At 38.4% G+C, this 27,401-nt stretch overlaps 3 protein-coding genes across 9 annotated transcripts in view; 1 reads left to right on the top strand and 2 right to left on the bottom strand.

Annotated features, from left to right (window-relative positions):
• itsn2a (intersectin 2a) overlaps positions 1-13,658 on the bottom strand; it is a 32,807-nt gene extending 19,149 nt beyond the window's left edge. For 3 of the 7 annotated variants that reach the window (XM_008398003.3, XM_008398004.3, XM_008398006.3), the window contains exons 1-6: positions 13,503-13,658; positions 7,604-7,676; positions 2,426-2,518; positions 1,227-1,290; positions 588-835; positions 205-426 (exon numbers count right to left, since the gene is read on the bottom strand). In XM_008398003.3, the coding sequence (XP_008396225.2) occupies positions 205-426; positions 588-835; positions 1,227-1,290; positions 2,426-2,518; positions 7,604-7,610 (634 nt within the window). In that variant the 5' untranslated portion in view covers positions 7,611-7,676; positions 13,503-13,658. The remainder of the gene's footprint in view (positions 1-204; positions 427-587; positions 836-1,226; positions 1,291-2,425; positions 2,519-7,603; positions 7,677-13,502) is intronic. The other 4 variants (XM_008398005.3, XM_008398007.3, XM_008398009.3 and 1 more) reach the window with 2 other exon arrangements.
• Positions 13,659-16,049: 2,391 nt separating this feature from the next.
• ddx1 (DEAD (Asp-Glu-Ala-Asp) box helicase 1) lies at positions 16,050-22,084 on the bottom strand. Its single transcript, XM_008398002.3, has 26 exons — positions 21,966-22,084; positions 21,794-21,845; positions 21,614-21,677; positions 21,194-21,223; positions 20,968-21,064; positions 20,825-20,872; positions 20,618-20,701; positions 20,443-20,526; positions 20,283-20,359; positions 20,109-20,181; positions 19,947-20,023; positions 19,728-19,842; positions 19,432-19,570; positions 19,239-19,299; positions 19,006-19,104; positions 18,747-18,836; positions 18,223-18,411; positions 18,082-18,133; positions 17,832-17,978; positions 17,660-17,751; positions 17,507-17,579; positions 17,337-17,409; positions 17,072-17,114; positions 16,894-16,989; positions 16,594-16,714; positions 16,050-16,504 (listed from the first exon to the last, which is right to left on the bottom strand). The coding sequence occupies exons 1-26, from the start codon at positions 21,979-21,981 to the stop codon at positions 16,374-16,376; spliced, it is 2,223 nt and encodes a 740-aa protein (XP_008396224.1). The 5' UTR covers positions 21,982-22,084; the 3' UTR covers positions 16,050-16,373.
• A 127-nt stretch (positions 22,085-22,211) lies between these two features.
• Positions 22,212-27,401, top strand: part of nbas (NBAS subunit of NRZ tethering complex) — a 163,972-nt gene continuing 158,782 nt past the window's right edge. Inside the window, exons 1-5 of the mRNA XM_008398001.2 lie at positions 22,212-22,385; positions 22,858-22,909; positions 24,110-24,146; positions 26,343-26,420; positions 26,847-26,894. Of these exons, the coding sequence (XP_008396223.2) occupies positions 22,293-22,385; positions 22,858-22,909; positions 24,110-24,146; positions 26,343-26,420; positions 26,847-26,894 (308 nt within the window). The 5' untranslated portion in view covers positions 22,212-22,292. The remainder of the gene's footprint in view (positions 22,386-22,857; positions 22,910-24,109; positions 24,147-26,342; positions 26,421-26,846; positions 26,895-27,401) is intronic.

The following is a 27,401-nucleotide window of genomic DNA, read 5'->3' as shown; positions in this document are numbered from 1 at the left end:
TACTGGTAACTGGCCCACGTCTCCAGAGCTGTTCACAAATAAGATACTGCACACTCTAAATCCGATAAGATTAATTGAATAAATAGATGACACATCCCAATATTTTGGATGTACAACCCTGGAGTCAAATTTGAGTCACTACTAATCAGCATAACTTTGATTTGTCCGAGAGTACGATCTGAATGGTTCTAGTGTAGAACCAACCTGCGTTGCTGGCAACAAGCGGCGGGGTGAGGAGGCTGACAGTGCCATTGGGGAGCCCAGAGTTCCCGAACGAGGTGATCAAGGGCAGGGCCATTGGCACTGGCACCAGGGGTTGCACAGAGGTTAAAGGACGATTAGCTGGCATGGGTGTTAGAACGGGCATGGTGGAAATAGTTGGCATGGATGAAAGACCGACTGACAGGTTTGGCATGGATCCCATTCCTACACAAAGGAAGCACACGGGTAAACATGCGGACATCGTGAAATGTCACGGTGGACGGAGGTTACATGTTAAAGTGAGTCATGTTGTATGTTTTTTTTCTCTCTTTTTTACAGGTAATCGAGGTGAAACTCAGACACGGTGCAAGATTCGAGAATATTACCAAACCGTGCCGAAGAGGACATGTTTGAGCCGCTGTTTAAAGTCGGAGGTTGCTTCATGGTAACCGGCAAGGATGACGGCAAGTTCCTGCCCTGAAGGGTAAGTTTAATAAGCTTCATAGCGATGGAAAACTCCAGTCTGTCCATCTTCCCGTCACTGTCCATGTCAGCCAGGTTCCTGTAGGAGTGAAACCGGTAAAACTGGTGCATAGAGTCCAGCGAGCTGTTTATTCCTGGGGTTTGTTTCCCCCTTTGGAGAGACAATAGAAAAGGCAAGTCACACAAGGAACAAGGCGCTAGTGGGATTGAATTCCAGCAACATCTTTCTTTACACAAAAACAACAAGCACATACACACACACATTTCTGATTACAGAGTACACTCAATACTGTCCCTGCACCCACGCCGCCGCCCCACCCACATACACACACACACACACACGCGCGCGCGCACATGCACACACACAGTTTACTAGGTGTGGCGGGCAGCGAAGGAAATGAGCTCTCAACAGGAAGTCAAAAACAACTCGAAGAACTAAACTGACACCGGCCAAACACAAAGCCTGGACCCACTGACCCAGTTGCATTAGCCTAAAAAAAAAAGAAGAGTTTTGATGGACGATTTACAGAATTTTTTGTTACCAGATCTCCGCCAAGACAGAAGGCGGCAGGCCGGACTGGAGAAAGAATTTCCTCGCTTGCTCCCCTGTGGACAAACAACAATGACTCAGAGAGATGGGGAATCTGATACAGATCTTTTATGAGATGTAAAAGTAGTTTAAGCCACAACGTTATTACCTAATACAAAAGAGGCCTCTTTATCCAGGAGCTGCTGGATTGCCTAATTCCAGACTTAAATTTTCACAAAAAATTGTTTCTACAATTTTTACAAATTTCACTACATTTGACTAGTAACTTTAAAGCTGCTTTTCAAGTAGTTGAGCCTTGTAGTCTGTAGTTTCCATACATAATAAAACAACCCTGATCAAACTTTTAATTATTACAGATTGGTATAGGCCCACTATGATGGAGTGGCGATCTCAAAGCCTCTTACTCCTCAACGAACCTGCAATGGATTTATGGATGAATGGATGATATAAAGCCCACTGCCTTTGCAGCATCTGGATTAACTAGATTAAACTAGATTTTAAAAAACCCAATCTATATGAAATGAAGGATGCTGGACTAATTGTGGATCCTTTAAAGCTCATTTGTGGATTCCTCCAACTTTATTTTGTTTCAGCAAAGTAAAAACGCACAGCACAAATCATTAAAAACACTAAAATTAGCATCGGATGTGGTGACACCTGCAAACTGAAAATGAATCAGTGTAAAACTACTGCATTCATTAAAACTGTATGCACTTCTGTCCCTTAGAAAAAGAACGAGGGGAATTCCAGACTTTTCAAAAACAGCGTGGGGCCCCTGTTTTTTTTTTTTTTACTCTGAACACAGCTCTCATTTCTGCCTTTTGGTGTCCGTATCAGATGGTCTTCTGGGAGACGTGAAACGAAACGTTGAGCCAACTTCTCGCTGATAGCATCAGATTACATCAGTCTAGCATCCTGGGAGCTCAGGGGCTGAGTAACTTCATCAGATTCTTTTTTGTGCTTTTTGAAGCGTTACTTAGCATGTTCTGCAGAGGGGGAGCGAGTGAGGGACAGCTTCTATGTAAGAGGTGAGATTTTATCTGTATCTAATAAACTTATGAAGGAATACCGGCTGATGTGATAAGATCCCAGCAGGATTCATGAAGAGATAAGCCAGGGTCACTTTAGCTGACAGCGGACATACTGTTTTATCTGATCAACGTGTTGGACCTTTGTGTTAGAGCAGCCTACCAGAGATGTAGCCGAGGATCGGTGCGAGGGTGTCAAACTGTTTATCGTGCTTCCCTCTCTCCTCTGGAGTGATGGCCCAAACGCTGGAACCACCTGAAAGAAAATATAGGAGCAAAAAGGGGCTGAATAATATCAGAATTATAAACAATATCAGAAAAAAAGACTATTAAAAGCCACCAGCTTCCATTTAATAAAACATACGTTTACAATATAAACTTTGTCAGGCGTGAGAGTTGTAGTCCATGTAAATTACTCAGACAAAATAATGACGACAGCAAGGTAATGAATCTTTTTCAACAAGTTCAGATTCCCCCCAGTCACACAGATTTCAACGAAGGTGGGTTTGTCTCAGTCATTGTGTCCCTGGGCAAAACACTTCACCCACTTTGGCTGCTGATGGCGGTCAGAGGGCCCAGTGGCGCCTCTGTCAGACTGCCCCAGAGCAGCTGTGGCTACAATCCTGTAGCTTACCACCATCAGTGTGTGTGTGTGACTGAATGTAGTGTGAAGCGCTTTGGGGGTCCTCTGGACTTGATAAAGCGCTATACGAGGACGGGTCATTTACCACAAGTAGCCAAAAGCCAATGATAAACCTTCACGAAGCTGAAATATTTATACCGACTTCATCGCGAGCGCAGAATTCAATTTGCCATTCAATAATGCATTCATAATTTGTATTCCGAATGGAACCTCTGCAAATTTTCAACTGAAGATTATTAATTTATAAAAGTGTCCGCGCAGCTACTTTTCACCCCACTCACTCTGCTCTCACTGAAACATCCTGCCTTGAGTATGAATTAATGCAAATGTGAATTCTAACACCGGTTCACATTTATCCTTGAGAAAATATGTCACTATTGCTTTTTTTGTGAGAATAAAACGATATACTACCAAAAAAAAAAAAAAAGTTAATGCCGGAGGACAGATTTCACCTGATTTATGAGACAAGCAGACAAGGACAGATGTAGTATTACAGTCATACCCCTGAAAGTGAGTTTAAATGTACTTTGTGTTCAAAGTACACTGGAAGCTGTGGCCGTGACATCACAAAATGTAAAATGTTTAAAACTGGTGTGAATAATCCTTTAAGGAATTGTAAGACTTGTGGGGGGGAAAAGCGGAAAATCTTCTAGCAGAGCGATGCAAACTGCTGCTTTGTCAAACAGCAGAAAAAACAAATATTGGTGATGCAACAGATACAGCTCATTAAGGAGTATTAATTATAATTGAACCACTAAATCAACTGAAACATAAATGAAGCAGTAATGTGGGACAGCTAAAAAAAGAACTGCTCAATCTGAGCTGGCTCCTCAAACCTTTCATCCATCGCTGCTCAACAGATGGGCTTTCCTGATGCCAAACGCTGCTGCCATGGTGATCGCAGATTGCAAACAAAATTAGTAAATTTCAGCTGAAACCGTGTGTAGCATTTGCACAAAAAAAAAAAGAATAAATAAATAAGAAATCAAGGTTGTGACTAATTCTGATTTAGTGCTTCATACTGAAACCAGTGTTCCTTCTTTTATGATACTAGATTGCAGAAAGTTCAGAATATCACACACTTTACCAACAGAATAGATAAATTGGTGAAACATTATGGGAATGTTTCACCAGTTCAAGAGATCAATGTCTCTTGAACATTGAATTCAAGAGACATTGATCTTTCTTTTATTATGCTTTAAGACATAATTATGCCAAATTATTATTCATTTCTCCTATGCATTGTAACATACGTTCAGTGGGCAGCCATCGGTAGCCGATATTGGATATTGAGGCAAATGATCGTCGTTGAGGTCCTTCATATGTTTGGTCAAGGAAATATAATGAATATGTTTTTATGCTATGGCAATTAAATATAAGAGACATTACATACAATATATTTCTTTATTAATACTTGCAAATAAAAATATCGTTGATGGTTTTTGGTGACCTGTAGGTGGATAAAAAGTTACCTCCAATTCTTTTTTAAAAAAAAAACACACGATTGCAATGACAGTATCAACTGCAATTAAGTTGCATTTTTTTCACTCATCTCTTTCTTTTCCAATGCTACAATGTTCACATCTCAATCTCTCTTTGAGCTTTAGATACATGGGCACAACAGAACAGTGATCTAAGGCTTAATATTTCACCAGCGTACAGAGAATGATACGTTTGCCGAGCAAATACAGCGTCCAAGCGGTCCTTTGGGATTGTAGTGTCACACGCACTGATCTTAGGGTGATAATTTTGATGTGCCAGCTTACGTGCTAGAAAAAAAAATGTTTTTTCATCTTAGATAAGAAGAACAGAAGCACTGTGGGTGCATATCTTCAGAGATATGGTGTCTAGGCTGTAATTTACTCTGCAAACTCAGGAAATGCCGCCCTGCCCATGATGGAACTTCCACCTCCGGCACAAACCCAAACAATCTATGAGTCTGTGCCAGCTATGCACAGACTTGGACGAGGAATACCACTTTAGAAAACTGGAGTTTAATAGCGGCACAAAAAGCTGCCAAGAAAACAAAAAGTGTTGTGAGCAAAAAGCAGACAACTTGTCCACAATCTGGTATTTCTGTCTAAACAAGCTGCCCTAAACCACAACAGCAACAGCTGCTCAGGTGTGTGTTTTTTTTTTTCATTTCTCCCCTGACAAAGCTGATGCTATAGCAACTCAGAGAGCCTGGCCTACTTTTGGCATCTTCAGCAAAAAGCTGCTGCAGACAATGAGAAAGTAATTAATCTCACAGAAAGATGTGAGTATTCTCCGCATTGTCTCGATGACTGAACCAGCCCAACACCCCCCCCGTTTGGAGTTACTGCAAATGAAAGGACATTCAGCACAGGGCCACTGGGACGTGCCGCTAGCATGGCCACATCCACAGCCTGTCAGTCACCGGGCTGCATGCATCAGAACAGGCCTGATGCTCTGTGAGTAACTGGGACAGTGCAAAGCTTCAAAAGAGGCCGCTGCGGATTGACATTTGTGCTGCCGGAGACCTGTAGATTATTCTACAGGAGGACACATGAAAACATGCCAGATTTATGCCTTGCTACCGTAATAAATCCAGCGCAGAGAGAAAGACTCACTGACACTCATGTCTAATTTCCAGCAGCTGATGTCATTGAATTAAATTTAGGTCTGGACTTTGACTGGGCTATCCTAAAAACATGCTTTGGTCTAAACCAGGGGTTTTGAAGAAGCACTCCTAATAATTTTGTATAGCCGACACAAAAACAGCAATTCAAGAATGACACAAATCTGGTTTGTCAGCACAAGTGACTAATGCAATTTCAAATTTTGACATTCTTAAACCTGAGTACTATGCAAAGTATTTGTCCTGCACCAACCACCTTTTTTGCTTTCATTTCGACATTACCAGTACTCTAAATAGTTCCAGAAACACCCAATGAGTCAGTTCCAGGATCAGACCTGGTCGACCCACTTGATTAATCTCGATCTTAAAACAGCGAGTGTTCTCGAAGTAAAGAGTCACTCAAATCTTATCCTTATTCATGAGAATATGTTAACAAAAAGTAATTAATTCCATTCGTCTTCCCAGCTTTGTCCACATTTTTGCTGTGCCCTCCTACACATCCAGGCTTCTACAAGCTGAACAACAAAACATAGAACAAACATTTTGTTTTTGTTTGATCAAAGCATGTCTCTCTTGTAAATGAGATGTTGGATCTCAATGAGATGACCGGTATAACTAAAGATACATAAATAAATAAAGACTTCTTATAATCAATCTTTTATGGAGGCCAGATTTGTGGAGTGCACATTCACCTTAAACGCGTTTACAACTTTGTCCCTGACCTCTGTGCAACGTCCCTTTGTCTTTATGACGCTTTTAGTCGACTAATGTCGACTAATGACTAACAAGCCTCTGAGGCCTTCACACAACAGCTGCATTTATGCAACATTCATCCAGACAGTCTCTATTTTCCTCTATTTTTACTTTTGTTAACTTCTGAAGGCAGTCGTTTTCATATTCCCTGAATTTCACAGACAGTTTTGCGTATTTAGGGAACAGGATTTGCTGACTAAAAAGCAGGCATGGTGGAAGATACTGAACTCTTCCGGTACGATTTATTAATTCCACTGTTATCCGTTTTCTTCAGTGCGTTTAAAACAGCTTCGTTAAAGCAGCTCAGATATAATAAACCCTCAGATCAGAGGTCTCACCAGTACCACTGACATGAGACAGACTAATAACAGTTAAAAACATACAGTATAGGATGGCTTCTATAGCAACATCGCCTGAGCTGAATTTAAAACACCCGCACCGCGTCTCGCCTCCACAGCAGCTGCTGCACAGAGACTCTGCCTTCTGACTTTTCCCTTTGTTGGCCTGGGTGCTGTTGTCTAGGTACTGTAATGTCCTCGCTTAGGAGATACTCGAGTCTGTCCCCCGAGGGCACCCGCTCCCGTCTGCTGGAGGAGAACACAGCAAGGCTTTCCTCAATATTTACATATCAAACACTTCACCTGAGATCCATCGGTTTATGTTCCAGATGGTGGATCAATAGTCTCTGTACACTACAGCGTTTTAGATACCCCAAGTTACCTGTGCATGTGTGTGCGTGTGTGTGTTTTTTAAAGGCTTGCTGCATACTGTCCACGCGGTTGAGGAATTGACTTTGAGAAACTGCTTCAGTGAGAGCACAGAAATGCAAGCTGCTTTTCTTTTCTTCCTGTGCTGTTTCGTGGAATGGGATTTGAGTATGCAAAAAGAAATAACAATAATAATAATAGAATAGGGAAAAAATTAAGCTTAACACATTTTTTTTTCCAACATACAACAAAAGTTTCAGTATAGGGAATAGAGACCAAAAAAATGTTTATTTTATCCAAAAGCAATTAAAGTTTTGTGTTCAAATTGAAAACTTAATATGGGAACAATTTCATGAATTAAAAAAAAAACATACAAAAAGACTTATAAAACCTTTTATCCCTTTAGTAGACCGATAAGTATAAATATATTAAAAAGACAAGTCATTGTTACTGCCAGCAAATCAATGAACTATTTTATCTTGATGACCTGATCAATAAATAAACAATCATAATTTTAAAAATAGGCCTTGAAAAAACATGTCTGCTTCGTGTAATTTTATTTACTTCTTCATCCCTATGTTTTGTTTTCCAGTAGAGATGCACATCATGCATAACCAAGACTTTAAACTGAGTCCTCACCATTCATGGCTGCAGGTGGAAGGCTCCCGGCAGAGAGGGAGGTCCTCTACTCAGTTGGCTAGCTATCAGACATCTGCAGAAAAAGAAAAAAAAAAGACAGAGATCAGAGTGTGTGTGTGTGTGTGTGTGTGTCACAAAGTAACGGAGGTGTAGGAATCTGTTTGGGGTGAATGAAAGAGAAAAATATTGAAAAGGGGCAGGGGAGGAAAAAAGTAAGACAAAACCAATCACTTTCCAGAAATGCAATGTAAAAACAGTGAATGGCTAATAAGGATGATGATGGCAAAAGGACAGATGGGAAAAAGAGAAAACAGAAACAGATGATGTCAACATTGTGGAAAAAGCATGAAGAAGACAGGCTGATGAAGTGATGGTGTGTGAGACATGGGCTGCTTTGGTTTGTGTGTGTGTGTGTGTTATTTTATATTTTTTGCTTGTTTTGACAGATGTGGCTTCAGCAAACAAACAAACAAACAAAAAACAAACAAACAAAAAAAAACTAGTAAGCACCAACTTCTTAGCTGGAGATGAAGATGATTCAGATTATCTCACATGCTTTACATCTAATACCTCAAAAAATCCACCTATTTCCTGGTTGCAATGGATTTCAGATAAAGGCCAATCATTCATTGATGTTAAAACTAACATCACTCATTGTTAGAAGTTTGATAAATCGGTAGAGAAGTTAAAAAAAAAAAAAAAAAAGAAAAAGCACAAAATCCATAAGAAGCACCAAGGTATGTCAACAATTTAAAAGGTCACAGTTAGAAAAACCGAGCAAAATTTCCCCATCATCCGGCTCACACAGTTTAATGTTTTTCTCCATCTCTACTGATTATTAAACTGCATTGAGTAACACAGATATTGCTGAGCATTGCTGGTTAGCAGGCTGAAGAAAGGCCTTTTCCCTTGCTCTCGACATATTAAGCCGTTAGAACGTGTTTCCGGTTATGGAAGAACCCGGACAGTCATCATGTATGAACTGGAAGAGCACCAAGATCCAAGCATCATGTTTGGTGAGCAGCCGACTGCAGGCACCAGCAGACAGCCAACTAATTACCCATCTAATAAGCTTGTTACTACAATGCCTACATGAAAGCTAAAACAATTTGAAGGGATTTAGTCTATGCTTTTGGTTCAGAGTAGGTATAGAAATCTAAACAAAAATGATATATGTAACATATATATTTATATGTTGTACTATTTACTATTTTCCACCAATCTTAATGACTACAACTGTCATGTACAAAGATACCAAGAAACGGCGCAACTTTTACCATCATCCCGTCATCACCTCAAACCTGCTTGTGCCTAAAGGCAACGTTAAGAAAGTTGTACATTTACTGATGACTGACTGCTGCTCCGTTTGCTATTCTGAAGGTCTCAGCTGCCACTTAAAGAGATTGCTATGACCTTCACTCTCCATGCTTTGCAAAGGATACTGTAAAACTAAAGAAAATGTCTTATTAATCCAAACTGAATGACTGATAAGAATGAAAAAGTAAGATGAAAATGGGTAAGAAGTATTTGTACAGTAACAGAGAGAAAAAGCTCTTAGACGTCTCAAGTCTAGAAAAAAAAACTACCTTTATTTTTTCCTCATTGCAAACACTTTAGAATGACTAGACGCATTTTCAGTGAAACTAGAAAGAACGACAAAATAACACTTTGGGTAGGAGAGTGAATAAAATTTAACATCAAAACTGCCAGGTCAATGTTTTACAAAACTTCAGTCCTGAATGAGCTGACAGCAATGAATTTGGTTTACTCCAAACCTTTGTGACTGAGACCCAGCTGGGTTTGCAAACCTCAATTCCCTTTTGTTTTCGGAAGACGAAATGACATTCGTTTCATTTGAAAAGAAAAGAAAATGCTGTCGAATTCAAATGGATTTGGTTTTAAATTATGCAGCGAATTTAAGTAAGCTAGTTCCTTTTTTAAAGCTACAGACTTGCGCTAAAAGCTGCCAGTCTGTCAGAAAAAAAAAAAAATATGTGGGCTGGTCAGCAGTAGAGAGAAGCTGCTTTAATAACAGAGCGTCGTCACTGTGACGTAATGGAGAGAGGTGTTTATGTGGATACAGAGGGTGAGGAGAGGCCACTGGATAATGAGGAGTCTTATTTTCATGGAAAACATTACCTGAGGCACTGCGGTAAATGTAGCTAACTACTGACTGACAGTCAGACGGTGCTGGTACCTCTATTGCTGCCTTACTCATCATGCAGAGCTCAGGAAATATTTCTAAAAAACTGGCAAGCTAAGCAGAGGCTTAGGCTCAAGTGGTTAGGATGAAAATGTATGAATGTTACTTGAGTAAGGAAATGTCCTTATAAAGCCTGTAGCAGAAACCAATGCGGATTCACGGCTGCAGAAAGTGCAGGTTATAGTTACAAAGCTCTGACGGGAGATAGTTGGCACAACTGATACAAATGATAAAATCCTCCAAAGTTCAGGTTCAAACATTTAATCTGTTCAATTGTTCATTTTAATCCCTCCAATTTTACAGTTCCACCAACCTTTGCTTGAAAAGTTGGCAGAACTTTTAGAAAAGAAAGGGGGATTTTCCCTTTTGTTTGATTCAATTTGTTGATTTGTCTTTCCTGTTTTTAAGTGTATTACTACAGGGGACACTGCGATTATTTCGTAACATAAAATATTGTCTGTACATGCCAGTTCTGCCACTTACTTAAGAACTTAAGAGCACTACACCACCCATCGTGGCATCTGTCCCTGCTTGCTCCTGATTTTGTCTATGGAGTTATTTATGGACAAACCTGTTCATGGTGTAGGAGAAAGCACAAACCCAGTTTCAAAAGAAAATTCTAAAAAGAAATCAGAAGCAGGGGAAAATACAAACCCTTTAAGCTTTTCTAATTAATTCAAGAAACATTCACAATTTAGCCGTTTTTTGTAGGAATGACTTCGGATTGAGGCAGTTTTAAGTTTGAGTCTGAGATGCAGACACAATCAAGGACTGAATGTGAAACGTTGAATTCAAATATAAATTTGCAATGGGGTTGGTTAAACACTCTCGCCAGTAATAAACCTGGAGAAATGGGGAGAAGATACAGATTACTTTGAAAAATACAATTGAAATCAAGCTGTCATTTTTAATCCAGTCCACAATGGTGCACTACCATGTTGCTTCATCATCACTGGGGCTCAGCATTACAAAACCATGTGATTGTGACACTGTTGGTAAACATTATGTCAGTATCATTTTTGAAACACTTTATGTGAGGTGTGTATATTTACTGCAGCGAGTGCAATAGGCTATATACGACACTGTGAATTTATGACACCCTAATACATAAGCCAACGATTCTTGCATTGCAGACAATCTTCTGTGACATTAATAACGCACACACACCGATACACACACATAAAATCATCCTGAGATGCAGTTTGGAAATCACTTTTGCAATCCTTTAGTAAAGCACGGCACACACAATGGAGGTAAAAATAATATCTGGACATGCTGTTTTTGAGTGTCTTTAACTGTCGTATGGAAACACGTGCAGTATTTAGTCGACACTTATCCGCCCTCGTGCACAAACACTTAAACGTCTTGAAGTGTGTGAGGTATATTACCTCCTGTTGGCTATGGAAGACAGCCTTCGCTGTTTAAACAGGACATATCCTGGATGGATCCAACAATGAATCAACAAAAGGCCACAAAGACACCCTTTATATCAACAGAAGGCGTTTCGCTGTGTTTATATATATATATTTTTTCCCTATATAAACAGTTTCCGAGCTGGATTTGAGGCATTGGGTATATCAAAAGAGGGCTAGTGGATTTGTTTCCTGACCCATCGCACAGAGGTCACGAACGAATCAAAGATCCTTTCACTCTAACCGGCATGCTGATTGACACCTGTGTGCACCACTCCAGGCTAGATGGATGTGGCATATCAATGCGTCGGCCTGTGTGCACGAGTGTGTCCAACACACCCTGCAAGCACAGAAGAGGGGCCTGTTCTGGCTGACACAGTCCAGGAAGCCTCACGGAACCGTGGAAATAAAGACCCCAGTGTGTGTGCGCGTGTGTGTGTGTGTGAGTGTAAGCACTGTGTGTTTTGCCAGTTCACAAGAGCAGACGGATGCACAGACACAGACATATACGTCTTCCTCTGTTCTGGTAAAATCCAGGACGTTTCTGCAAGGAGACTCATTCATATCTTTATGTCACAGTTACAGGTCAACTCAATAAATAACTGTGGTCTCTTTAACACAAGATTCTCCATCCCCCCGATACAAACACAACACCATGTCCTACCTCAGCTGTTTTTCTATAGGTTGTTTTTATTTTGCTTTGTTTTGTTGCCTTAAGATTAAGGTCAAATTAACTGGTATTTATGCCCTTAATATGGAAAATGTCAGAAAAAAATTGACACTGGGTGATTTTCTTCAACAAAGACACGTAAAGCTGTTTAGAGCTGAAGGTTAGATGGTGTGAGATAGTTTCGGGGCATACTCAGAAGAGTGCCTCAATAACGAAATGATCCTAAACATATAGCCAGAACTAGAATGGAATAGTTAAGATTAAAGCATATTTATGTTTTGCATAAAATCCGGCTGAGAATTTGTGGCCCAGAAAAGGCGATGTTCACAGACTCAATCTTACCAAACGGAAGCTTTAACAAAGAATAAAAGAGAGACGATCCAGTGTTCCTATGTGACTCGCCGCTGGAGACTCGCAGCTGTAAATGGTTTTGTAAAGTTTTCACATAGAGGGGCTAAATAAAAATGGAGAGGGGGGGGGACGCAGAAAACAATCCAGTCATCCAGTTCACAATATTGCTCTACTTGTGTTGGCCTGTCACATGTCAGAGTATGAATATTCCTGCAAGGCTCTGTGGTTATGTCATGTCTTGGCAGGTGGATATTTAACAGCCTCAGCTGAGATTGGGCCAGATGTCACAACTACCGCTGCGGTTTAAATGGATTTTGCCACTTCAGCAAAGAAAACCTCCAAGTAGCAAAAGAACCAGCACGCGCACACACGCACGCACACACATTCTAGAGACAGGGTAAGCCATCTCTATAACTCGTCTTCTCCACTGCAGTGAATGAACACATGCCTTCCTAAACAGCTTAATTTGTTCCAGTTGTCACGTCCAGTATTGAAAATAGGCTCTCATATGAAGACAAGCTCACCTGTCAGGTGCTGCAAAGGGAGATACAGCAGTAAGATAATAAATACACCTGCCGCACTAAAAAAAAAAAACCGGCTGTGCTTCAGCTGTTTTTTTTCCCTCCTTTATAAATCTGGATTTAATGATTTACCATTCACTAACCGGCGTCAAATGGAGTCTCATTCTCGGGAAACAGGATTATTAACCTCCAGAATGAGATGCGTTGTCTTCAAACAGTGATGTCATGTGACACGACATCTCAAGATAATTAGTAGAAAATCACTTAAAGTATTAGCTCTCATCAGACAACAAAATCGCGTGTTTGCAGCCAACAGAGTACGACTTAGGAAGTTTAATTTGAAGTTTGTCATTTACAGGAAACATTTCCCCCCCCAGCCATATGGTGTGTTCCCCATCTCAAACGCAGACAATAGGTTTGCTTTTCAGGACAGGTTTTCATAAAACCCACATCTTGTCAGGACGGCAGGTCCACTGCAGCAAACCAACCCCACGGTGTTAATACGCGTCGCCGCATCGCTTTTAGGCTCCGTATTTCATTTAATAAAAGCAGGACATCCCACTTACCTCAAAGGAACAGGTTTAATAATAAATAATCATAAAATTAAAAAAAAAAAATCCACATCACATTCACAACTAATTGGAAGAGGTGCTACGTTTTGTGGTGTTTTCCCTTTCTCTTACCTTTTTTTTTTTTTTTTTTTTTTTTTTTTTAAGCAGTAAAATGTCGTTTAATAATTTACCTGTTGCGGTGGAATAGCGGCGGGGATCGACATCCAGGCTGTGACAATCAAAGCTCGTAGAGAAGGAGGAACCGATCCAGCAGCCGGGGCGGGCGCGGACTGGAAATGGGCGTCTCCAGCTCAGAGTCAAGTTCCGTGGGTTACCCTAAGTATTTCCGTCGGTCTTAAAAAATAAAGTTTGTTTTCCTGAAGAAAATTTAAAAGAAAAAGAAAGAAGAAATTAGAATTTGAATGAAGTTTTTTTTTTTTTTTACCCAACAGGCCTTTGTGGTACGCTACATGCTTCTATTGATAAACGGCAGAAAAGTTAATTCAGTTCAATTCAATTCACTTAAAAAAAATACTGTATTACTTCAAAGGTTATATTGACCGTTTTCCAAACTCGTGTAATCTTAAACGAGTCGCTGTGAATGACGATGCCATTGTGCAGGATGGATCTCAGGTAGCAGCCAGTCTTGCAAGCAATCTGAAAACGCCTCTGACTGAGGATTGTTGTGAATGGCAATCGGCTAACATGCTAACTGCTCAATCTGCAGCAGAGACGATATTCCACAAAAACATGTCCCGGATGACACAATTAGTTGTTGTTCTCATGCAATGATTCACCACATGTGCTTTTGAGATGGTTTGGATTTACTCCTTCTCCCTGCTTTTTGGTTGTGCTCTGCATCCATGTGGCTTCCTGTTCAACTCCACTAGGATTTGTGGTTTTGAACTTTTTGAGATGCTAATCATGCTGTTCCAGAATACACTGTTGCCACAACACACCCGTTGTCCAAAACTCAAAAAAGAAGAGCAAAAACCCTTCCAGCTGCACAGCTTCCCAAACCAGAGGGAGTAATTATCAAGACATTCAAAGCGTCAACTAAAAATAATTGAGTTCACACAAGTCTACAAAAAAAAAAAAAAAAAAATTGAAGAACTACTCTAACACACTTTAAACATTTTTATTAATATTTTATAATTATGTTTATTAACATTATTAATGTTACTAACATAACTATTAATGTTAATAAATGTTTACTTGTTTAATATATTTTGAATATAAAAAAAATGCTATTCGTTTGTAAGGTCAAAGTGTGCAATTATTAAATTTTAAATAGCAATGTACTATCTCAACTCTGCATTGTTGACTACGTCACACATGCTCGTTTTAGGCAACATACTTGGATTTTACGGCCATCTTTCCCTAAACAGGGTCTGTCAGTCTTTTATGTCACACATTATGGTTTACAATTATCTAGTTTACCTTTGCAGTCATGAAAAAAACCAGCTCCTTGATGTAGGAAGGATGCAAAGCAGTGAAAAATCCACCGTAGGAAAAGAAAACTTGGAGTGGAGAGGCTCACTTTGATCAAATTCTCACTTCTCCATATGCAATTCTCATAAATTAAGTATGTTTGCCTTAAAACTTGATTAATGTTTTAAGGCAAGTAAAAATGTGGCAACTTTCAAAGTGCAAAAATTTGACCACAATGAAAACAGCCATGACGTTTAACTCAGAACATATACGATCAATAGTTTTACGTCAGGTGCAGCGTTTTGGTGCAGTTTTAAAATGTATAATTTAAGACAAGCTGGACTTATCCTGATTTTTTGAGAACTCAAAAAATAGGATAAAAAATAGATCCATTCAGCTCTATTGGTAATGAGTGCTTAAATTCCTCTTACGTGAACAGAAACCTGTAATTAAATGCAATTATGAGGTTAACTGTAAAGCCCTCATAAAAGAAGAAATCTAAAATTTCTGTCGGCCAAGAGCGCCACTTACAGCCCAAGCTTGGTATTGTAGCTTATTTGCTTTGTAACCTTTCTGAGCTGGCAGAAAGGTTACAAAGCTTAAAAGAATGAATAAATAAATGAAACAAAAATAATACTGTTAATGCATTTTACAATTCAGGAGTCTCTTTTATAAATACATAATTTGCTTTCAGGTCTAAAAATTAATATATGTTCTGGAAAAAATAAAATAAAATCATGCGATTACAGATCATGTGATTTTTAATCTGTAATTAGATTCTCAAACAATATTGACAGTTAATTTTTAACTGCTCTAAATGCTATTATCCGGAATAGTGGACAAACTTTCAACACTGACATGGACAACTCTACTGAGCATATCCTGACTACAATTATAGAAAAACATGACTGTTTTAAGGGTGCATAAAAAAAACAAAAAACTTAATCACTGACATTACACAGATAGGGATGCAGCATGATTTTTCTTTGAATTTTGAACCTAAAATTCAGGTTCTTAGAAAACTGTAATTATACATAAAACCAATGAACCATAATGTTTCATACATAAAAAGGTTAGCCTCTCAAAGAATATTACCATATTCAATGGTACTAGATTGTGTGGAGACGTGCTAAAACCTGCAACAAAAGTGAAATTAGTATATCTGTGGTGTTTTAAAAAAACAATATTAATTGAATAAATAGTGTTGTTAATCAAAGTTTATTGATGATTTAATGATAAACTTAAATAGCTCCATTCAACTCTATTTAAACAATTTCATTTAACATAACTGGACAGAGAAACCAGACTCAACAGCCTACAACAATTTATTTCAGAAAAAAAAAAGAAAATCACAGTGATCAGGATTAACTTTCGTATTCCTGACCAACAGTAATCTCTTTCAGCCATTCTTTCACTTGAACCACAAACTTTAGCATATTTTAAAACAAAATCCTTCAAACTAGACTCAAGAACCAAACTTTTGAATTGTAAAATAATTTAAAAAAAAAATTCACCCTTTTTTTAAAAAAAACTGTAGCTCATTAGGCAGCACAAATCTTCATATTCTGCCGTTTCAGTAAGCGAGTGTTTCAATTAATGGTAGAAGCCTGAAGTGCTTTCATGCTATTTGTTTAGAAGGCCCTGAACAGCTGGTTTGGCATGTATCCTAAATGAAGAAAAGATGTTTGAGCTTCTCTCTCAAGGACGGCCAACTCCTGGACTGTCGGGGCCAGAACGTCCACGTGACCCTTATAGTTTCCGCCTGGGGAAGGATAACAGGCTTGTTGGTGAGAAACTGCAGAGCCGGTACATATTTATCACTTCTATAAAGATGCAAATGGTGACAAATACCTCCAAGAGCTCTGCGCTGTCCATAACTCACTTTTCCGTCAAACTCATCTACAGGCACTTTAATATCTGTGTCACACTGAGTAATGGTGCACTTCAGATGCTCCTCGATTTCAGAAAGAAGCTGGGATAACAGGAAAGAGGAGAGAGATACAGAGCAAATGAGACCCGTGCTAGAAGCACCTGCCAGAATGACAAACGCATGATTCTAAACGTCACCTTAAAAACTCCTTCAACGAACAAGGCGAACCTTTTCATACACCACTTTGACTTTGTTGCGTCGGACTGATTTGTTTTACTCACCTCCTTCTCGTTGTACCATATGGTGCACCCTCCGTCCTCCTTCAGTCGGGTGTTGTAGCAGCCTCTCCCTCGGTTCTGACAAACATGGTACCACACCTACGGGGATGAAAGATGCAGCCGCGTGCATTAAAACAGAGGAGCTCAAACTGAACATTGGGATTCTTACCGCCTAGATTACCTTTTCTTTTTCCATAGCAACTAGGGAGATGGCGAGTCCCATTCTGCAAGTTAAAGAAAATATTATATATCCTCTGAATCAAATATGTATTTTACTGGAATATTTTGCATCAAACCAACAAAAAGTAGAGTACAAAATAAAGTGGAATCATTTTAACACATGAAGCAATTGGATGTTCATATGTATTCAGCCTCCTTTACCCTGAAACCCTTAATATAGTTCAAGAAACAATCGTCTTCAGAAGTCTCCTCTGTCCTGCGCTTACCTCTCTGCTCTACCAACTCTGCCGATACGATGGACATAGTTCTGCTTCTCGTCAGGCAGGGTGACATTAATCACTGTTGTTGAATTGTGAAGGGAGAAACAGGACGTCGTGAGAACAGGTAGGCAGAAGTACCGAAATGAACAAAGCGAACGCAACGACAAATTGGGTACCGTAAGGAACGCCGCTGACGTCGATTCCTCTGGCGGCCACGTCTGTGCAGATCAGCAGCTTCACATCTTTTCTCTATGAACATGAGAGGACCTTAAAATGTCTACCGACTGCCTAGACTGCATCAGAAAGTCGTGTTCGTCTTTGGTTCTCACCTTGAAGCGATCCAAGTTATTCTTCCTCTCGTTCGGCTTTCGATCACCATGAAGGCAAACGCAGGAGAACTGGTGACCTTTGCTGTCTGGACCTGGAGAAAAAGGCATTCCAAATGTATGATTCAATAATGATATTTACAAATTGGCGCTGAATTTTAAAACCTCTGCCCACCTCCTCCTTGCTGAATGAAGTATTGCTCCATGTTGTCACAGTCGATCTTGGTGCGACAGAAGATTATGGCCTGGTCCATTTTGTGCTCTTTGATGGCCCTGACCGTGTACTCGCCCTTCAGCTTCTTGATAGCTTCTGACCACATTTCTAACCAAGAAGGTAAACAGAAATATCTGTAATGCTCACTGGAAGGAAAAAAAAAAGCATGTTTTCCAATTAAGAATACGGTAAAAACTGGCATAGACTTTACCTGGCGTATTGGCTCCTGGTCGGGTGTTATCTTTGGCATGAACTTCATCGGTCTAACCAAAGGAAAGCAGATCGGAATAAAAACATAAGCTTTCCTCATCAGCCTTTAACACTGTAATATGTAATCTCTTTTGTGTCTCACCCGGATGTGGTTCTTGCCGAGGCGCTCCCACTGCCGGTCGGCCTTTGGGTTGACCGGCACCACCACGTGGTGGACGGTTTCCGGGACAGAGTCCTCGCCTTTTAGGTCCACCCAGGTGGGAAAATGCATGATGCGTTCGGAGAGCTTCTTCACGTCGAAGGAATGCAGTGTGGCGGAGCACACGATGACCTGGGAAGAGTAAGTGGCACTGGTTTTTAAGATTCAGCAGAAACCTTTTTTTTTTTTTCCCAGAAGAGTTCAAACTTGCTTTAAATCTGATGGAAAACACCTAAACTAAAAATATTGAAGCAATCTCTAAGTACCCTGCAAGTCTTGTAATTTCAGTATTTTCTTCACCGACTCTTAGAGCTAAAGATAAGTGAGAAAAATGTGGGCTTATCCCAGCTAATATCATCACGGAAATATTCAACAATCACATCACAAATTGCATAATTTCCTAACGTCATGCATCTCTACATGGATTGCATTATGATTAGAGTCCTTATCATCATCTTTAATGATACCTGCAGTCTCTTGCCATCAGAGGTGACCTGAGGGATTTGTTTATGGATCCTGTTGATGAAGTCTGTGTATCCGGCTGTTAGGAGACCATCCTGAAGACAAAGTGAACCTCAATACATGTTAAAATGTAATGAACCATGTCATTATAATAAAAAAAAAATAGAGAAAATAAACCAAAAGAAATTGAAAATGTCTTTCAGAAGAAGTGAGAACTTGATGGTTTTAAAGTGGATTGAAATTTTGCAGATGTGTCGCACATACACACTCATCCAGAACCAGGAAACGGACTTGGGACAGACTAAGTTTTCCGGTGGAAACAAGGTCATCCAGTCTTCCAGGTGTTCCCACCACTATGTCTACCTGATAACAGAATCAAACACACAGAAAGTTACAAAAAAAAAAACAGAACAAGAAACAAGAATAGAATGAAAACTTGCGTATTTTAGTTTGTGCGTTTCACATTTAAACCAATTAAGCCTATAGATATTACATACCCCCTGTTCCAGAATTGCTAGCTGCTCTTTAGCTGCAACACCCCCGATCACAAGAAGCTCCCTGTAATCACAGATGAGGAAACTTGGCAAATGCTGATTGGAGAAGATTAACACTAACACTCTGACTCCATCTGCTGGCAGTAATTTGTAATTACAAATACAGGCAATACGTTTCCACCATTGTTTATCCGACCTTAGTTTGGGATTTTCCACATTTTTCTTAAACTGCTTGACATTGTTGAAGGTTTGTTCTGCCAGTTCTTTGGATGGCTCAATGATCAGGGCTTTGGCTGCGTTTGATGAAGCCTTCACTTGAGTCACTTTGGCACTGCCTATAAATAAAAAAAAAAAGATAAAAAATGAATAAACAGTGGAGCTTTTGAATATTGTTGTAATGTCAGAAATATATATGTAAAAAAATCCTTTATTATAAAAGGGAATGAATATGATTTCCATTTCAAAATTAAACTTGGAATTCTGTTCCTTTACCTGTTTGGGAAGATTTAATGGTGTGACTCTCCGGTGCCTGATCCAGAGCGACAAACCCACTTTTAGGGGGATGTTTGAAGTCTTCTCCTCCAAAGTTGAACTTCAGCTCAGCATTCTAGCAAGACAGAAACATGTAGGCTTGTATGGCACCACGGATACACGGCACTTAGTTTTTGATTTCTACTATTAAGTATTTCTATCTACTGAGCCTGGAGATACCTTCAGGACGCATGAAGCAAAAAAGCCCTGGCTGCTTAAATTTTGAGGGATGTCAAAAGCCGAACCCAGGTCGTTTCCTAGGAAAAAGAACCAGCAAAATGTTACTAACCATCAACAGCTCAACATGTTGCCTACATCTTTTATGATCCAAAAATGATGCACCATTTTTAGAGAAGGAGATCTGGCCTTTGTCCAAATCCAGGTAGCACCCGATAGTGTCATGCATGGTAAACTCCTGCAAAGAGGGAAAGGAGATGGCATGTAAAACAAACAAACAAACCAAAAAAATATTCACAAACTGATTATGTTTCATAACAACAGAGGAGTCATTTCCACCTCCCCGTAGCTGTCAAATTGCTTGTTGTTGGATTTCTTTCCGGTCCCACCAAAACCAAAGCCGTACTTGTCAGTCCCTGAGAAACACAACAATTTACAATTCGGTTACAAGATTTTTTTTTTTAGTTTTCTTGTAGGCTGGAGATTTTTCAACGCATACCCAAATCCAGAGCAGCTTGACTGGTAGACCAACCCACTCGGCAGAGACCCTGGTCATGGCAGGTTACCTCATAGCAGTACTTCCCTACATATAATCCAATCGAATGAGTACTTTGAATGTAGGTTTCTCTTATTCACAGTAGTTTGGTAGATAATTAAAAATCATGCTCACTGACCTTTTGTGACACCTTTGGTGGAGCGGCAGCCGTGCCACTCTTTGAACTCCCTGCTCTGGCAGCAGAGTCCGTCGGGGCCGATTGCTAAGCAGACCAGTAAAGAGAGACTTGTTGCAAATTACAAAACTGCAGCTGTTTAAAGTGTTTGTCTTAAAATCAGTTGGGCTGTCTTTCAAATGCAGACGAGTTCTCTTAAACTTCTCTTACCAAAGGCTGGGCTACGATCATATGGATTCATCTGCCAGGTGTTGAAAACTAGGATGAAGCAAAGAGCAGGAAAAACAAATGCAAAATAACTTTAGTTAAGCTTTGGATTGAATAATTTTATCTGATAAATAAATAAATCTCACTTGTTCCACCAGTTTTGACAGCAGCTCTGCCCTTCTTGCCCTCCTGCTGATCCTTCAGGGTTTCGTAGACAATCTGGATGACAGGGATACTAAAGGCCTGGTGATCAAAGGGGAAGAAAGACTTATAGCACACTGAACTTGTTCTACAAAGCTCAACCTGATGTATATGTTTGCTGAAGAGCAAATGTTTAAAATTGGATTTCAAATGAAGCGTGGCTCTACTTACTCCTGTCTTCCCACTACCAGTTTCTGCTGCCTGTAATAAGAATGAATAAGAAATTTCAGAGTCTGTAACTTGTACTTGTGCCGGCTTTTTGAAAGTGATACATTTACAGTGCCTTCCAAAAATATTCATGCCAAACTAGATTTTCATTCATTTTTAACATGCAAGCTTAAGTTTTATAGAGACAGGCGTACACAAAAAAAACCTCCTTAAGGCTCAAATTGTAGCATTACAACCCTCAAAAAATTACAACCAGTTCTAGTTATTATGTTGTGGTTTAATCATAGTCTTGGAGTGGCTCAGTCAAAGTTCGCCTAAATCAAACCAAAAACATATTAACTATCACATATTATTCCAGTAGTAGAGCAACAATTCGAGCGGTGTAAATACTTTTCAAGCCACTGTACACAGGAGGAAGCTTACCATGAGAACATCTCCTCCACCAAGAATCAAGGGAATGGACTCTGCTTGGATATCTGTTGGCAGTCTATAATTAAGACAATGAAAGAGTAAGCATAAGCTTTGGAGATAAAATGAGGGAGGAACAAAAGAACAAGGAATTACTGCTATGGATGATTTGGCAAACAGTGTAATGTAACTCACAGCCAATCCATCTCCTCCACAGCCTGCGCGATTTCAGGCATAACACCCATTTCTGCGTTTGTAAAACACACACTTAATGTTTGAGAGCGAAGGTCTGGTTCTTAATAATCACTAGCTGCTAAAATAGCTACTGAACAAGTAGAGGTTAATTAAATTAACAAGAAAAACTCACCAGAAAAGGCTGCCATTTTTGCTGCAACGAGTGCTACTCGACCGGATGTTACGTGTTCATATGAACGGCTCGGTGCAACTAGTTTAAGAGAACGTCAAAACAGAAGAATCACAATAGTTCCGCATTAACAGCAGTATGGTTTAAAAACTGCGTAAGCAAAAACTGTGTGTTCTTATATAAATATAAAATTATACTGTGCAAGGTGAATGCAGGCACAAAAACACAGAACATTTTTAGGGAGGACCAATACTGTAAAATTGTGTGGTCTCGCTATATTTTGTCTCACTGTGCTTGCCGTAGGAGACATTTCTGACAGCTGTGGCAATCATGGCTGAAGACAGCTTAATGGAAGGCGAAGAGGAAAACATTTTATACGATTTGTTAGTCATTACGGAATGGCCACCGGAGACTGACACACAGGTTTGTCACCTCAGACATTTAGTTAGTGTTGTTAGGTTTGCCATGGTCTTTTTTAAAGAATAATTCTTAATAAAGCACGAGAAAGTGATCTGGACCCTGCCAGCAGCTCAAAGCCACGTAGTAGAAACACTGGACAAGTTCTACTCCAGTTATGCCATTTTAATGTTAATTAAGTTTATATGTGTATAATTCCTGCTCAATGAGTGTAGTAAAATTATTATATATGTACAGAAATGGCACTTTTCTTACAGACTTTTAAACTCACTGTTAGCAAAGTTCAAAAGAATCTGTACATATTCAATTCAGTTAAATAATAAAATATGTACACATTTTAACATTAAACTCATAATGAAAATTCTTATATGCTATGTGCCTACTTTTGTTTTTATTTACATCTTTATAACAGCAATTGTCCTGTGTAGCTTTAGTCCCACAAAGATAAATAACTGTTTATTTCTCCTATCATTTACAGTTACGGGGCATCAAGGAGTACAGCACGTCTGTAATTGCAAAAGCTGTAACAGGTGAGTTCTGCTTTATGTTGTTTAAGTTTGTTTAACGTCGCCAAAAATAAGGTCCACGGCTTTCTATTAAAGCTGTGAACCTGTTAAAAGTTGTTTGTGTATTGTTTGTTTGTATATTTCCACCTCCCTGTGGACAAACACTCCAGTTTTCAATAGATGACTTAGGTTTTCTACCTGAAGCACAACAACAACTTATGCATTCTCAAGGAATCATGTCAAAGTCCAATAAAAGACATAGGGTTGCACAATATTAGAACATCTTTCTTGAATGTTGAAATAATGACATTGGTTGCAAAAAACAAAAAAACAACAAATATTTTTAAAAAGTAATATTGTTCTTATGCTTTGGATTAATCAAAAACATAGATCCAGATAATGAATAGTACATCCACCAACTGGAAATGTGCATCAGGTTTGATACATCTGAACATTGCAGGGCATTGAACTGTAGTTTGAAATCCTTTGTCTTGAGGAAAGCTTTTTCATGTGCTAGAGTAAAATGCATAATGTTTAATGTGAGAACTTTCCGGCTGCTATATACTTATATAACGTTGCTCTTCTTTTTTTTTCTTTTTTTTTCAAATCTTCAACCCATGTGTGCTTTACAGACTTGATTTGTATGGACTTCAGTATCACAATCATTTAAATGCATTTATTGTAGTTTATTTAAATTTAAATGCTTTTATTGTAGTTTATTTTATAATATTGAGATTAACTTTAAAAAGAGCTATTCTGAAATCAACGTAGAATACAATCAATCCCATGGTACAAAATACATCAGTATTTGGTATTATACTGAAGTATAATACCGAAAATATATACTTCAGGCTTACATTTATGTATGTTTTGTTATAAAAGACATTCATCTACCAAATGGCTTTTTATTGTTGAATTAATATATGTATTCAAAGCTTTAACAGAAATCTATAAAACTAACAAAATAAAATTGGAAAAAGCTTAATATACTGAAGTATGATATCAAATGCTGGTTTTATACCAATATACGTACAATCTGAATATTGCATACAATGCAGACATTGCATATAATGCCAATAGAAATAAAAAAAACTCCTAAATTAGGTTTCTGCAGGGCTTTTTGAAGTTGAACTAAAAATATGACAAACTAATTAGTTTACTAGGACTGGGTGTATTTACTGAAATGTCAATTTTGGCTCACTAATTTTCATAAATCTTCCTCAGGACCGTTCCGATTGCTCCTTCACTATTTGTGGTATAGGTAAGTTTGTCATTGAAACAATGAAACACTGTCGTTATTTTAACTGCATATTTGCTGGTCCTCCAGTAAAAACTGTCTTTTTATTATTGAATTCATATATTTATTAATATATTTATTTTCGACAAAAGCTTATGTTGACAAAACATAAGCTTTTGTCAATAAACACCATAAAAATGAAAAAAATAAATGAAATTGGAAAAAGCTTGAATAGGTAATTGTGGGTATCCATCTCATTAAAGGGGCATTATTATGTAAAATTGACTTTTGTGAGTTTTGCTCTGATTTTTTTTCATACATGTTTGAGAAATCCTTTAATCTACTGTGGCAACATTAGAAATGTAGCATTTTAGAAGAATAAATATTTAATATCTGGATACGTTTTTGTCTTGTAATGCATCCTTTCAGACTAAAAGCAGTCAGTATACATAAAACTTTGAGCTAGCTCTTTGGAGGCTTAAGTACTGTATATTGTATATGTATATTTTATTAAATATAAATATTCAGTCTATTTGAGACGTTCGTATTTGTACTTCCGCCATTATTATCAGTGGAAATCAGGAAATGCTCACCAAAGCCACTCCTTTGGTCCTGCACACTGCCTGCTGGAATACATTAAAGCAGCCGTCAGTCTGTAAAGCAGTGAGCTTTGTAATGCTTTAGCCTCGAGGCCTTCTTATCCTCCCAGCAGGGGGCTAGCTAACACCATCAATAACCGCATTAAATATTTAACAACTCTTCAAGCTACATAAGTCTTTTTTTTATTTTATGTGAAAGGTCCAGTGTTTTTATAATGTATAAACTTTCTACCTTACTTTTTTTCTGTGCACAAGGTGAGACATGATCAGCAGACTCAAAGGCTGTCATGAAATGTGAGACCCAGAAATAAAAAGCAGTTGTATATATATATATATATATATATATATATAAAAAAATTATAATTGGATTGTTGCCAGAGTGATAATGCTAAAGTATTTAATTTTAGATTTAATTTTCACGTTTTTAATGAATTGTATTCAGTACTTTTTATATGACATTTCCTTTTGCTACTGAGCAGGAAAAAAATAATTACTTCTACACTCAGTTCAGTTAAGCTTTTACAGTCGTTTGCCTTTATGAGTGCTGATATTGCTACATCCACTACGTAAATTAGCATCTTTGACAGCTGAGTTAATAACCTTCATTCGTTGAAAGAAAAATTCAACCAGGAGGAGCGAATTTGGATTGTGGGATTGTAATAATTTGCTGGCAGCATGCGTGCTGCCAGCAAATTATTGGCCAAATTATGGCCAAGTCGCCATATCTTGAGCTATGGCTACCACTTTGAAATAAACCAATTTAATGATTTACTTCAAAGAGCATTAAAACATATGAGTGGCTTAAGCCAATCAAATTCAGTCACTTGGAGAAAGGAAAATATTTTCTTTTCAAAAATAGCAAATTTTGTTGGTAACTAGGTTGAATAGTTAAAATAAATTTGGTTGGATTTTGGTAATTTAATTATTATTTATTATTGTTATTTTTTTATTTTATTTTATTTTTTACAAATTTGGACAAAGCACATGCTGATTATTAGTATCAAGGTAAACTGAGAATTTATAGTCATTTTTTAATATTTAACAAATAGAAATAGTTTTGGTAGTTCTAATTGAATAAACCAGAACAGTGTTGGCATAATTTAACTTCAGAAAGTGAAGAAAGAAGGTATGTTTAATTTGTTATATGTAAACTTGTGGTTTAAGCTGGGGATGCTGTTTTTACTTGTTAATGTCCTTCTAATTAGACACCAGAGAAGGTGCTAGAGTGACTAGAATGAAGCTTACAATAACGGAGCACTGCCCATCCCCCACCTGTTGCCAGCTGACTGGAGATGTGCAGTTCAAAGAAGATGGCATGAAAGAAGATGGCGTTGGCTGTCGGGAAATATTTCTAGTCTCCATAAAATAATTATTGTGTGAAAACTAAAGAGAACCAGCCCATTAAATAAATATAATAAAATGAAGTGAAAGCATGAAATGTTTCCGCAATGAGAATTTCTAATAAACGAACAAAGACAAACTAATAAAGACTAATTGTTTTTGTGTTTAAACCTTTTTTGGTGAGAGGAGGGGCAGGTATTAAAAATTCATGTATGACATTGAAATAAAATAAGAACTTTTTTAAATAATCAGTTTATTGATTTTTGTTTTCCTTTCTCAGCCCCTCCAGCTCATCTCTGCCTCTTGGTCTCGTTCGGCTGGCAAACAAGCAAATCAACTGGCAGCTGGTTCTTTCAAGGTACAACAGCAACATACAGTCACTGTCTCTTATGCTTTCTTTTTTTTTCTCTGGTCATCAATATGTAACTCATCTGTGCTCAGCTCATAATTTGTCTTCATCACAAATGACAATAAAAAGACCTGCTTTCAAATGGTAATTGTTAACTCAACCAAACCACAAACCAATGTTTCTGGATATGACCTGGTCAGGATGTTAATTCATTTTAAGTCACTCAACCTGGCTTTTTATTCCCATCTTCACATTGTTCTTTCCAGAAAAATACACAAAACCTGTCTGTTTTTTTTTTCATTTTCCTCTTGTACTTTCATGTGTAACAATAAAATGACAAGTGTTTACCCCTTTCCATTAACTCCCCTGTCCTTCTGCTCTCTCTCATTTCTTTTGCTCATTCATTCCTGACCGCTCTTCTGTTTTACTCCACAGTAATGGCAAACTATTGGCGGTTGTTCAAGATCAGTGTGTGGAAATTAGGTAATTACAAAACTCTATCTCCTCTTTTAAAGCCCTGTGTGAGAGCGATGGAGCCTTTTTAATTAATGAGGTGATTTATCACATTTTTGTTAGAAAGACTTGCAGGTTCAACTTGCACCTGAGAAAGAAGAACCGTTTTATTAAAGCATGTACAGTCAGTAGCGACGTAAGGACTCGGTGGAGAGCATTCGAGTTAATTTAGCACACCTTTAACTGCTGCTGCTCAGTTCTTTTCAAACAATTAAGCAACGCTTCCTCAAACTGGTACGTCTAAATGGTAGAAGAAGCGATAAGTGGATATACTCCAGAGAATAGTTGTGGTGGTTATTTCCAGGTATATCCAGTTTTTAATTGTACACTAGTACTTTGATATACTAGGAATATCAAAACCATGCCGTATGGTTGTAATGTAATGATTAAACTAAGCTGGTTTGCCTGAAAAAAAACAAAACAGTTTGAAAAGTCGCACTTGCAAAATCTGCATATATTTTAAACTTTTCCTGTATG

The sequence above is a fragment of the Poecilia reticulata genome, chromosome 21 (assembly GCF_904066995.2).
Source record: "Poecilia reticulata chromosome 21, P_reticulata-male-v2, whole genome shotgun sequence".
Classification (NCBI taxonomy): Eukaryota; Metazoa; Chordata; class Actinopteri; order Cyprinodontiformes; family Poeciliidae; genus Poecilia; species Poecilia reticulata.
This window is presented reverse-complemented; position numbering and strand designations above follow the sequence as displayed.

Excerpts from the sequence above, each read along its gene's own strand:
- ddx1 (XM_008398002.3), bottom strand. Across the intron at positions 20,702-20,824 it reads TGATCGTAGCCCAGCCTTTG|CAATCGGCCCCGACGGACTC; the intron begins GTAAGAGAAGTT and ends TGGTCTGCTTAG. Across the intron at positions 17,115-17,336 it reads AGAGTTGGTAGAGCAGAGAG|AATGGGACTCGCCATCTCCC; the intron begins GTAAGCGCAGGA and ends TTTAACTTGCAG.